Source organism: Equus asinus, chromosome 2, assembly GCF_041296235.1.
Source record: "Equus asinus isolate D_3611 breed Donkey chromosome 2, EquAss-T2T_v2, whole genome shotgun sequence".
Classification (NCBI taxonomy): Eukaryota; Metazoa; Chordata; class Mammalia; order Perissodactyla; family Equidae; genus Equus; species Equus asinus.
In genome coordinates this window covers 61,127,174-61,140,805 of record NC_091791.1, presented here as the reverse complement: position 1 = coordinate 61,140,805, position 13,632 = coordinate 61,127,174, and the positions used below count along the sequence as shown (strand labels likewise).

The following is a 13,632-nucleotide window of genomic DNA, read 5'->3' as shown; positions in this document are numbered from 1 at the left end:
CTACCTGGGGCATGATCTTCTCTTGGTAGAGTGCAGGAGCACAAGAAGGCTAACAACAATACTTCTTAAAAGCATTTTCTGGAACTGGCCCAATCCCATTGGTCAAAGCAAGGCAAACGACAAGATAGACACCCAAAATGAAAAGAATGGGAAAGTAGTATTGCCTATGGGGTGGGGAATGGGAGAATGAATGTTTATTGAATAAATAGTATGCTGTAATACAGGTGTTTCTGATATAAGATAAAAAATTAAAGGAGAAGGTGAAGTTAAAAGTATGAAATAAAGGAATCTGCTGGGGAGGAGGGCTTCCAAGGGCCTGGAGTGAGAAAGATTTTATTAAAACCTAAATTACTGTAGCAAAAGCAATATCAGCTTTACAAGGTAGGGGACAGCAAAGTATCCTAGTTAAAAATTTGGGCTCTGGAGTCATTCCACTCTTGGTTCAGATTCTAGACCCACTACTCCCTAGCTGCTTACTCTTGAGCAAATCACTGAATCTGAGTTTCCACATCTGTAAAATGGATGTGCCATTTGTCCAACTATTGCTTTTCAGCTCCAAATCCCTCTTTCATTGTCCTGTTTGTGATACTGGAAATTTCTCCCTGCTAGCTTTTGTTAAGCTTTGTCAGTAGAAGGATTAGAGGGGGAGACTGGAGAAAGAAGGGGTGTTTCTTCCTGATCTTGGTGTGCTGTTTGCTGCTTGCTCCTGTAGCATGCCGTGGCCAGCAGCACCTGGGAGACCCAGTGGCGTTGCAGCCCTAGTGAGTTTTACTGGCTGCGTTCCCACAATGCAGTTTCCCAGTGAGTTCCCTACTACGGCATCTCCCCATGGGCACCTTCCCAACGACCTCCACTGGCATGAGTTCTCCTAGTAGATGGCTTGACAGTGAGTTCTGCTGGCATGGCACGTTATGTTACATAAATTTCTTAGACATTCATGGCTCTGTCCTTTCCACAAAGTCTGGATTTCAGTCCTGTTGGGAGTGGCCCCTTTGCAGATTTATTCCTTTCTTGTTGCTCTGTATCAGCCCTCAAAGTAGTGGCTACTCCCAGTATCAGCTGTCTCTTTACCCCTTAGTACTTAGTCCCCTATTGTAATTAATAATGCTTCCTATTAAATTTGCCCTGTTCAAATTACCGTGTGGTTTCTTGTCTTCTCCCATTCAAGTACTACCCAGGCCCGACCCTACTTAGCTTCCAAGATCAGACGAGATCGGGTGCATTCAGGGTGGTATGGCCATGGAATCTTGTCTTCTAATTGTACTTTCACTGATATATCAGGTTTATAAGTAATACTTTTCTCATACAATTGTTCTGAGGATTAAATGGGACAATACATGCAAAATGTTCAGAATAGTGTCTGCCATTGAGTAAGTACCTAATGTTTATTGGTGATGTTGATAGTATCATCACTATCATCACTGTCACTACCACTAGTTAAGAATAATGTTTCTACTTTTTATCCACAGGATGTTTCGTCTTAACTCACTTTCTGCATTGGCAGAACTGGCTGTGAGCTCTCGATGGTACCATGGAGGATCACAGCCCACCCAGATGAAGCGACGAGTAATGATGGTGGCTTTCCTGGGAGCATCTGCAGTAACTGCAAGTACTGGTCTCTTATGGAAGAGGTGAGTGTTATCTGAGCATTTTGTTCCTGCATGTTCTTTTATTCTTCTGGTTGTCTCTGTTATCTAAAAGGAATTGATTTCTGGCTTAACTATGTATCAAAATTTCTTGCCCAAATTACTTGGCATTGATAATATTTGTCTGAAATAAGATGTTTCAAAGAATTCAGCTATCATATCAAAGCAACAAATAGGAAATATATTCTGCTTCAGGGTCTGCCTGTCTCCTCTGCTGGGCATTTTAAATAATTTACCAACTTAATAAGTTTATAGTAAATATTAAATATAATATATAATAAATGAGTAAATTTAATAATTGACCAATTTAACACATACTTTTCAGTAGTTTTTAGTATATTCACAAAGTTGTGCAGCCTTCACTGCTATCTAATTCATGAAAATTTTCATTGCTCCATAAAGAAACGCCATACCATTTAGCAGTCACCTCCCACTTTCTCCATCCTCCTCAGCCCAAGGCAACCACTAATGTACTTTCTGTCTGTAGATTTGCCTATTTTGGACATTTCATATAAATGGAATCATACAATATATGGTCTTTGTGACTGGCCTCATTCACTTAGCATAATGCTTTCGAGGTTCGTCTATATTGTACCAAAAATTAGTACTTCATTCTTTTTTGTGGCCAAATAATATTCCATTGTATGGAATGGACACTACATTTTATTTGTTCATTTATCTATTGATGACTGTTTAGCTTATTTCTCTTTTTTGGCTATTATAAGTAGTATTGCTGTGAACATTTGTGTATAAGTTTTTGAGTGGAATATGTTTTCATTTCTCATGGGTACATACCTAGAAGTAAAATTGCTGGATCATATGGTAACTCTATGTTTAACATTTTGAGGAAATGCTGGACTGTTTTCCCTTCCCACCAGCAATGTGTGTATGCTTGTGACTGTGTGCCTGTGTGTGTGCTTAGATTTCCTCATCTATAAAATGGGGATAATGATGTACCTATCTCAAAGGGTTGTTATGAAGATTAAATGAGCTTTTATTTGTTAAATGCTTAGAACAGTGCCTGGCACATAACTTTGTAAAAATAAATGTCTGGTGTAGAAAGTACTTGGCACATAGTAAGCCATCAATAAGTGTTAGCTGTTATTATCAGGTATAACATGAGGGTGAAGGTGAAGAAAGAAGGAGACAGAATATTAGCTGAAAAGACTGGCTTTCCAAAAAAAAAAAAGCTGGGGTCGTGATATAAAGCATCTTATATACTGTGCTAAGGTGTTGAGATTTTAATTTCTAGGCAGTGGTGAGCTAAGAGATTTTGAAGGAAGAGACTAATAATAGATAAGTTTTAAGAGAAATTAATATAGCCACAACAGTGGGATAAACTGGACTGGGGAGAAGCTACTGACAGACATTAATATTAGTTTGAGATGATAATGAGGGTAGAGGACTCTTAGAAAGGAATGGATGGGCTTAGAAAACTTTCCAGGTAAAATGACAGGAAGAGAGAGAGAGAGAAGGATCTAGACTGAGGGACAAAGAGGGAAGGATAAAGAGAGGGAGGCAAGAAAGGAGAGGAGGAGTAGGAAATGCATTCTTTGTCCTTTAGCTGTAATAAATAGTAAATGCTTAGCAATTTCTTGAGGGATGCTTTCCTACAATGGAATTATCATGCAGGTGCATTTAGAATTGCCTTTTGGCTTAGTCTAACATCAAAGAAGACAACAGACTGTATTTGAAAAAGTTGAGAAATTGTTTGATGGTTTGAATGTTTAAGGAGTTATTACTCTTTTTTCCCCCAGAGTTAATTTGTTTGTACTATTCAGATTAAACGCTGATGAACAAGTTAGGTTATTTTATTTTTCTTAATTTGTGTTTTGCTGCTTTTTGTGCTTACTCTGAGAAAAAGAATAAGAAGGTGGTTTTGGAGTGTTAGGTAAAGGAAACATTCACATTTTTGTTGGTATAGCTTCTATAATTTTTGAACACCAAAACATCCAAAAGCAGAAAATCTACATGTCATCAGCATATCCTCAATATTACGATTTTTCTAATGCATATATTTTTGTCACAGGTTATAATTTCTTGAGTGTTTCAAAATCATAAATATAATAAGTACTAGAATTTTAGGGCTCCAGGATTGTTAGTCTTATGCCTTTGCTGTGCCATGTAAGAAGATATAAAGAAATGAAATGTAATTATTCTCAAGTTTTGAAACAAAAAATAAAACTTGTTGAAATTTTCATGCTTATACTGAGATCAAGATCAATAGCAAAGACTCTCTAAAATACATATGAGTTACCTTGTTAGAGGATATAGACAGAAGGTTTACCATCTAATTTTTGTCTTTTTTCTATCCTCGTTTTGAATTGTTAAATGAGCAGAAATAACTTAATGTTCTTTTAAAAAGAGGGTATTATATAATTTTTAATTTTTATAAAAATTAAAACTTTAAAATTCGTAATTTAAATTATAGAAGAGCAACATGTTTCATCTTGAAAAGTCTAAAACAAAAGTGAAGAATAAAAATCTCTTTTCAAATGCACGTGAAACATTCTCCAGGATTGATCACATATTAGGTGGCAAAACAAGCCTCAATAAAGTTAAGAAGATTGAAATAATACCAAGCATCTTCTCTGACCACAATGGTATGAAACTAGAAATTAACTACAGGAAGAAAAGCCACAAATATGTGGAGACTAAACAAAATGCTACTGAACAATGACTGGGTCACTGAAGAAATCGAAGGGGAAATCAAAAAAATACCTGGAGACAAATGAAAATGAAAATACAACATGCCAAAATTTATGGGATACAGCAAAAGTGGTTCTGAGAGGGAAATTTATAGCAATACAGGCCTACCTTGACAAGTAACAAGAGAAAATTTAATAAATGTTGGAGAGGATGTGGAGAAAAGAGAATCCTTATACACTGCTGGTGGGAGTGCAAACTGATGCAGCCCCTATGGAAAACACTATGGAGATTCCTCAAAAAATACCATATGGTCCAGCTGTTCCACTACAGGGTGTTTATCCACAGAACATGAAATCAACAATCCAAAGAGATTTATGCATCCCTATCTTCATTACAGCATTACTCACAATAACCAAGACATGGAAGCAACCCAGGTGCCCTTCTAAGGATGAATGGATAAAGACGATGTGGTATATATATACACTGGAATATTACTCAGCCATAAAAAAGAACAAAACTTCCCATTTGCAACAGCATAGATGGACCTTGAGGGTGTGATGTTAAGTGAACTAAGCCACACAGAGAAAGACAAATACAGCCCGATTTTACTCATATGTGGAAGATAAACACATGGACAAAGAGAACATGTTAGTGGTTACCAGAAGGGAAAGGGGTTGGGGAGGTGGACAAAAGGGGTGAAGGGGCACATATGTATGGTGATGGATAAAAATTAGACTACTGGTGGTGAACATGATGACATCTATATAGAAATTAATAAATAGTAGTGTACACTCCAAATTACACAATGTTATAAACCATTATGAGCTCAACAAAATAATTGGAAGAAGAATAACTAAATGAAAATAGGTACTAAAGAAAAAAAAATCTCTTTCTCTTCCCCAATCCCTTTTCCTTAACAACCAAAAAAATTCTTTTCCCTTAATAACAACAACAAAATGTTTAGTGTGTAGTGTTATAAATAGTTCTGAAATATATAGGTAAATAGCAAAATAAACAATTTGGAATGTTTGCTGGCAAACAAAAATGAATGTCTTCTGTGTTATGCAATTAGATTTGTGTAAAGACTGGGTATACTACCTGAATTCACTAACGTGAATTGACTTAAATAAACCATATTAGATTACTGTTAGAGAAAGAACGTTTGTCACAATTTTAGGTTGCTTTTACTTCCTCAGTCTCAAAAAAGACACTGAGATATAGCAGCAAGGATTCAGGGTTTGGAGTCTGAATACCTGGGTTCAAACTGGCTGTGTCATGTAGCTAATGTAATTCTTCGTCCACCTGAAGTACTTCCCTTACTAGGAGTGCTTGTCTGCTGCGGATGGATCCTGTCAGCTTTTGTCTGGAAATATCTTTATTTTGCCTTTACTTTTTTTTTTCTTTTTTTAAGATTTTACTTTTCCTTTTTCTCCCAAAGCCCCCTGGTACATAGTTGGTATTTTTAGTTGTGGGTCCTGCCAGTTGTGGCATGTGGGACACCGCCTTAGCATGGCTTGACAAGCACTGCCATGTCTGAACTGGTGAAGCCTGGGCCACTGAAGCAGAGCACATGAATTTAACCACTTGGCCCCGGGGCCAGCCCCTGTGTTTATTCTGTTTAAGCTTTATCGATTTTCTTGGACTGTGAATTGATACTTTTCATGAAATTCGAACAATTCTTGTCCATTGTTTATTCATTAAGTTTTTCTGTCTTCATCTCTACCCACACACACATCCTTTCTGGGACTTCAATTCACAGATGTGCTAGACTGTTTGATGTTGTCCCATCGATATCCAGTATTACCAAGGTTCTGTTTATGTTTTGTACAGCTGTTTTTCTCTCTGCTTCAGTTTTGGAAGTTTTTATTGTTGTCTCTTCAAGGTCACTGATCTCTTTCTCTGCAGTATCTTATCTGCTAAGTCTATCTAGTGATTTTTAAAAAATTTTAGACATTGTATTTTTAATCTCTAGAAGTACCATTTTGAAATTATCATTTATCTTTATGGACCAGCCCAGCGACTTAAGTGGTTAGGTTTGGATGCTCTGCTTTGGTGGCTCGGTGTTCACAGGTTCAGATCCTAGGCGTGGACCTACATGCTGCTCATCAAGCCATGCTGTGGCAGCATCCCACATATAAAGCAGAGGAAGATCGGCACAGATGTTAGCTCAGGGCATTCTTCCTTACCAAAAAATAAACAAATAAAAATAAAAATATCTTTTATCTTTCATGTTCATATTTTCCTTTAAATGCTTTAACATATATATAATCATCCTTTTAAAGTCCATTTCAGCTTATTCTATCATCTCTATCATTTCTCAGTCTATTTCTCTTGACTGATTTTCTTCTAATTATCGGTCTCATTTTTCTGTCTTTTTTTGTCTAATAGTTTTTTTAAGTGGCTGCTGCTTTTTTTTTATTGTGGCAAAATATATGTAACATGAGATTTACCGTTTTAAGTGTACACTTCAATGATATTAAGTACATTAGCCTTGTACAACCATTTCCACTCTCTGTCTCCTGAACTTTTTCATCTTCCTAAATTCAAACTGTACCCATTAAGCAGTAAGTCCCCTTGTCTCCCTCTCCGTTGCCCCTGGTGACCATTTTCTGTTATGTCTCTATGGATTTGACTACTCTACATTCCTCCTATAGGTGGAACATTCATATGTTTTGCTTATTTCACTTAGTATAATGTCTTCAAGTTTCATCCATGTTTGTAGCATGTTTCAGAATTTCCTTCTTCAAGACTGAATAATATTCTGTTGTATGTGTATGTCTTAGTTTGTTTGGACAGCTGTAACAAAAATACCATAAACTGGATGGCTTATAAACAATAAACATTTATTTCTTACAGTTCTGGAGTCTTGGAAGTCCGAGATCGTGTTACTGGCAGATTCAATGTATGGTGATGGTCAGCTTCCTCATTGATGGCTGTTGTTTCTCTGTAACCTTACTTGGTAGAAGGGGGTAAAGGAGCTCTCTCAGGCCTCTTTTATAAGGGCACTAATACCATTCATGAGAGCTCTGCCCTTATAACCTAATCATCTCCTGAAGGACCCACTTCTTAATATAGGCATAGCTCATTTTATTGTACTTTATTTTATTGCACTTTGCAGATATTGCATGTTTTTACAAGACCTTCCACCAGCAAAAAGATTACAACTCACTGGAGGCTCAGTTGATGGTTAGCCTCTCAGTGTGGATTTCTTTGGGTTTTTCCTATTGGGAATCCATTGGGCTTCTTGAGTCTAGATGTCCGTTAACGTCCCAAGATTTGGGGGTTTTGGCCATAATTTCTTTAATCTTTCTACTCCTTCCTCTGTCTCCTTTCTCCTTCTGAAACTTCCGTAATGGGTGTATTGGTCTTCTTGACCATGTCTCATAAGTCCCATAGGCTTTCTTCACTTTCTTTTGTATTTTGTTCCTCTGATTGGATAATAGCAAATCATCTATCTTTGAGTTTTCCAGTTCTTTCCTCTGCTTGATCAGGTCTGCTGTTGAATCCTCCTAGTGAATTTTTCAGGTCAGTAATTGTATTCTTCAGCTCCAGAATTTCTGTTTGCTTCTTTTTAATATTTTTGTCTCTCCTGATGCTCATTTTTTGATGCATTGTTTTCTTGAGCTTATAGAGCATCTTTATGATGGATATTTTAAATTCTTTTTCAGGTAATTAACATTCCTCTGTTTCTTCTTTTTCTTTTTTTGGTGAGGAAGATTCATTCTGAGCCAACATCTGTTGCCAATCTTCCTCTTTTTTTACTTGAGGAAGATTAGCCCTGAACTAACACCTGTGCCAGTCTTCCCCTATTTTGTTTATGGGTTGCTGCCACAACATGGCCTGATGAGTGGTGTAGGTCTGCACCTGGGATCCAAACCCATGTACCTTGGCTGCCAAAGCAGAATGCACTGGACCCAACCACTATGCCATGGGGCTGGCCCCTCCTCTGTTTCTTTAGGATCAGTTTCTGGAGATTTATTTCATCCCTTTGTTTGGGCCACATTTCTCTCTTTCTTCATGTGTCTTGTAACTTTATGTTGAGATCCAAGTTTTTGAAGAATCAGCCCATATCTGAGTCTTTATGGACCAGCTTTATACAGGTGAAGACCCTATATAAATCAGCCTAACTGTAGATATTGGGTGCCTCTGAAACTTTTTGGGGGAGGATACAGCTTCTCTGAGTCTGTGTGGCCAATTTCTCAGTTAGAGAGGCTTGCCAATTTCTTTTTCAGGAGCTTGTAATTTCTTGCTCTCTCTGGTGTTTGTCTGTGACACTGCAAGTTCTCTGGTCTACAGCAGCAAGCTGCCCTACTCTCTCTTCTCATCAGCCACCAGGCATCCAAATTATGCCAGCTCCCCATCAGCACCTCAAGTCAGGTGAGACAGATACTAGTCCTTCAGGCAGCCTTCTGAAAAGCTAGAATGCCAGATACACATTCCATTTTTTTCCCTCCCTCCTGAGGGATAATCCTCGAGTTGTGCACCTTTTCCCAGTTGCTTCAGGCTGTGCCAGCTGCAGCAAGCTGTCTCCTGCTGTTTGTTCTCAGTGGTCCCCAGGCATGCAAACTGTGCCGCTTCCATCAGTACTCCAAGTGTGGTGAGCAGAAACCAGTTCCATGGGCAGCCTTCTGAATAGCCAGAAGATTGGACACTCATTCCATTCTTCTCTTTCCTCTTTGAGGAAGAAGTTGCTATCTGGGGTATTCTCTCCCAGTGCTGAGCTGTGGCTGCTTGGAGGAGGGGCTGACATGGGTAAAGTGAAATTTCTTCTCTCACTCATTTCAGTATGTCTGTTCTTGGCATTGTGCTTGCCAGATGTACTACAGCTTCTTAACTGGACTTGGGAAATGTCAGATTTTTTTTTTCATTATTTCTTGATTCATTTATTAAAATTACCATTTTATGCATTCTTTTGATGTAGCTCACAGCCCTTAAATTGTACTAATTTATACTGACAATTTGGGATATCAAGAATATTGATCTCGTCTCTGCCTCTCTTGCTTCTCCCATCAGCCAACATACATATAACTGAAACACACATTAAATGTTCACACAGTTGTGAATTACAAGCTTTGACACTACAGTAAAACCAACATAGCTACAGTGGCCACTTGGGTTAAGCCTTCAATGGACCATAATAATTTCCTGTTTGTTTGTTTCTTAATTCAAAAGAAATACTTTTAATGAACATGACACTGTCTTTCCCCTCTACCTTTTAGAAAGATATTTTGATCTTATGTTGTTGTTAAATTGGTGTTTCTGTGGGAAGTAAAGACTGAGACTGCCTATTCTGCCATCATGCTGACATCTGTCTAATAATTATTTTATTAGATATTCTACATTTTGAATGTTCTATGTTGTTGAGTGTCTGGATTTTGTTGTTTTCCCTTAAAAGTGGTGGTGTTCATGTTGGCAAGCAATTTATTGAAGAACCTCCTTGATCTTCCAAGCTTGTTTTTTTTTTTTTTTAAGGAAGATTGTCCCTGAGCTAACATCTGCCAATCCTCCTCTTTTTTGCTGAGGAAGACTGGCCCTGAGCCAACATCCATGCCTATCTTTTTCTACTTTATATGTGGGACGCCTACCACAGCATGGCTTGCCAAGCAGTGCCATGTCTGCACCCGGGATCCGAACTGGCGAACCCCAGGCCGCTGAAGTGGAACGTGAGCACTTAACCGCTGCGCCACTGTGCCAGCCCCCAACCTTGTTTTTAAGCATTTTTTTAAGGCATGGTTTAGAATATCCTTTGTTCTAGGGATAATTTAGCCCTACTAATAAGATATGACCCTTCTGCAGTGTTTATAAGTGTCTTGGGTGTTCAGTGATTTGTCACAACCTGAACATTTCCTGCTTGTGAGTTTTAGAAATTATTTGGGTTACAGCTCCTTGGTAATTATCCTTTGCCCAGTTTTGGATAGTTTAACCCTAAGAATGCACCACTTAATCTTAGCTCAGGGATACCTCATGTAGATTCATGAAACTTTTCTGTGTATTACTTCTTCCTCTCTTGTCTTCCTCCCTACCAATCCAGCCGCCTCAGCCTCTCCAAACTTGGATCTCTGTTTTCTCAACTTAACATGATGACTGTATTTTGCTTGGGATCCTGCTTATGATCTGGAAAATGTGTCCACGCAGAACTTCAGGGCAATTAAAGGCGTCACTTTTCTCAGAGAGTGGCTGTCTATTGTGCAGTATTTGAAAATATTTTTTTGTATATTTTAATTTTCTTTATCTTTCCCCTCTGTATAAAGGCAAGTCTAGTACAGCTACTCTGTTGTCATTGGAAGCAGAAATCCTCTTTCTGTACATCATTGTATTTCATCAGTTCTGTAATGTTTAATCACTATATTATTACTGCAATGACTTTAACTATCAGGAATAAAATAGATAAAAAACAAACGGACTCTTGTAAACATGCAACTCCTAAGGTGGTAAAAATTGTATGGATGTAATAGGGTGTAACCCATCTATTATACATGAGCAGTGTTCAGAGTATCACAGATAATAGCCTGTAAGTTTTTCAGAAAAAATTATAAATGCTCTTTAGTTAATTGAACTGAATAAAGCAGTATGGTTAGGAGAGTTTCTGTTCTACCCGATGATGTTGAATTGTCTATAGATTTTCTTTTTTAGAACTTTAGGTTTTCCAGAAGTGAGCTCATGAATCACTCTTTCCAGGAGGCTTTTCCTGACCCTTTTCTCTGTCCTTATATGTTCCTTTATCTGTTTATTTGTCTATTTTCCCTATTGGCTGTGAACTTTAAGGACAGAGATAGTCTTATTCATATTCATCTTAGCAACTAGTGTAGCTCATAAGCTCTTGAGTGATGAATGGAATGAATGCTGTCTCTTTTCTTCATGGATAAATAGCTTGGGTCTCCACATTACCAGTAATGAAATGATCCAGTACATCACTTGGTCAAGGTTTAGAAGAAATTTGAGCTAAAGTCAAAAGGTCACTTTTGAACCAAAGTTGGAAAAAGGCTTAAGTCAGTGTGGTAGTTTACTGTTGCTTTTTTAAAACTTGTTTATTTTTAGGTGTTAGCCTTTAAAAAATCAATTATTATTCTTGCTTCAAATTCAGATAATCCTTTGCCTTTGTTGGTATTTAGAAAATATTATTTGCAGGTAAATGAAATAAAAACTATTTAAATCATCTCTGAATAGTCATGTGAAAGGAATACATCAAGAATTTTCTCACATCGCAGTATCTTAATCCCAGGGTATTTTTTTCCAACCCCTTTTCTGGTCAACATGAAGACTTCCATTTGTGTTCCTTAATCAGCCACAGACACATTGCACTGGGTTAGGAACTCTAGATACTTCAAAGAAAAGAATACAGTGTCCATTCTCTTCTTGATGACCTTATCTATTAGGTTGAATTTTATGACACTGCTGATACTTGAAAGTTTTTGATTTGTCAAAACAACAATGTCATTTGAGTCCACCTAATAGTTTAAGGGCAAGATAGATTCTGGAAAACATAAATAACCATGCAGAGCACTAAATTACATGTTATGGTCCAGTCACTAAATGGTGTAGGATTTTGAAGGAATAGAGTCATTACTTTGGATGAGGAAGTTGGAAAAATCTTCATAGAATAGATTGTCAATTTCAGCCTCTAATCAGCCAGGGGCTTCTACTGAACATTCAGTTTTTTCTTGCTGTTGATAATTGAATGAATCTGGAAAGCCCATCAGATCAGTTGTCTTCGTGTAGAATTTTTTTTCCAGGTACAAGTTTTTCTTTGAATATCTGTTTTTGATTCTTTTGGTCCCATGTTTCTTCTTTCAATGCATTTTTTTGTTGTAAAAGAAAACCGGTAAAATTTTCCATCCTAACCATTTTTAAGTGTCTGGTTTAGTAGTGTTAAGTATATTCACACTGTTGTCAAAGAGATCTCCAGAACTTTTTCGTCTTGGCAAAATTGAAACTCTATACCCCTTAACCAGCTAGTCCCAATTCCTGCAGTGTCTGGTTACCACCATTCTATTTTTCTGTTTCTGTGAAATAGACTATGTTAGATACCTCATATAAGTGGAATCATACAGTATTTGTCTTTTTGTCAGTATTTGTCTTAACATTATGCTAAGTGTCTTCAAGATTCATCCATGTCATAGCATGTGACAGAATTTCCTTTCCTTTTTTGGATTTTCTCAGTTTCCTTTAAAAAAAATTTTTTTTGACATATAAAAAACTGCACATAATTAATGCATACAACTTGATGAGTTGGAGATACGTATACACCCATGAGTCATCACCACAATCTATGCCGTAAACCTCTCCATCACCTCCAAAAGTTTCCTCCTACCCTCTTATTTATTATTATTGTGGGGTTTTTTTGTGATAAAGCACTTAACATAAGACCTACTCTCAGCAAATTTTAAGTAAACAATACAGTATTAACTATAGGCACTGCTGTACAGTAGATCTCTAGGACTTACTATCTTGTATAACCGAAACTTTATACCCTTTGACTCGTACTTCCCCACTTCTCCCTCCCATAGCCCCTGGAAACGACCATTCCATTCTCTACCTCTATTAGTTTGTTTTATATTTGTCATATAAGTGGTATAATGTAGTATTTATCCTTCTGTGTCTGGCTTATTTCACTTAGCCTAGTGTCCTGTAGGTTGTTCTACATTGTTGCAAATAGCAGGATTTCCATATTTTTTAATGCTAAATAATATTCCATTTTGTGTGTTTGTGTGTGTGTGTGTACATATATAAATGACATTTTCTTTGTCTGTTTTCCATTGATAGACATTTAGGTTGCTTCCATGTCTTTGTTACTGTGAATAATGCTGCAGTGAACATGGGAGTGTGGGTACCTCTGTGAGATCCTGATTTCACTTCCTTTGGATATATACCCAGAAGTGGAATTACTGAATCTTATGGTAGTTCTATTGTTAGTTTTTTGAGGATCCTCCATACTTTTTTCTGTAGTGGCTGTACCAATTTACATTCCCACCTACAGTGTACCAGGGGATCTCTTTTCTCCACATCCTCACCTACTTATTATCTTTTATTTTTTTTGAGAAAAACCATCCTACCAGGTGTGAGGTGATATCTCATTGATGTTTGATTTGCATTTTCCTGGTGATTATTGATGTTGAGCACCTTTTCATATACATGTTGGCCATTTGTGTATCTTCTTCGGAGAAATGTCTATTCATTTCCTTTGCCCATTTTTTAATCAGATTTTTTGTGTTTTTCCTATTGTGTTGTAAGAGTTCCTTAAACATTTTAAATAGTATCCCCTTATTAGATATATGGTTTGCAAATATTTTCTTCCATTCCTTGGGTTGCCTTTCATTTTGCTGATTGTTTCCCTGCT

General features: G+C 37.2%; 1 protein-coding gene across 7 annotated transcripts in view; it reads left to right on the top strand.

Moving 5' to 3' along the window:
• Positions 1–13,632, top strand: part of MICU1 (mitochondrial calcium uptake 1) — a 266,742-nt gene that overhangs the window by 45,760 nt on the left and 207,350 nt on the right. For all 7 annotated transcript variants that reach the window (XM_070489912.1, XM_014840267.3, XM_070489910.1 and 4 more), the window contains exon 2: positions 1,470–1,631. In XM_070489912.1, the coding sequence (XP_070346013.1) occupies positions 1,471–1,631 (161 nt within the window). In that variant the 5' untranslated portion in view covers position 1,470. The remainder of the gene's footprint in view (positions 1–1,469; positions 1,632–13,632) is intronic.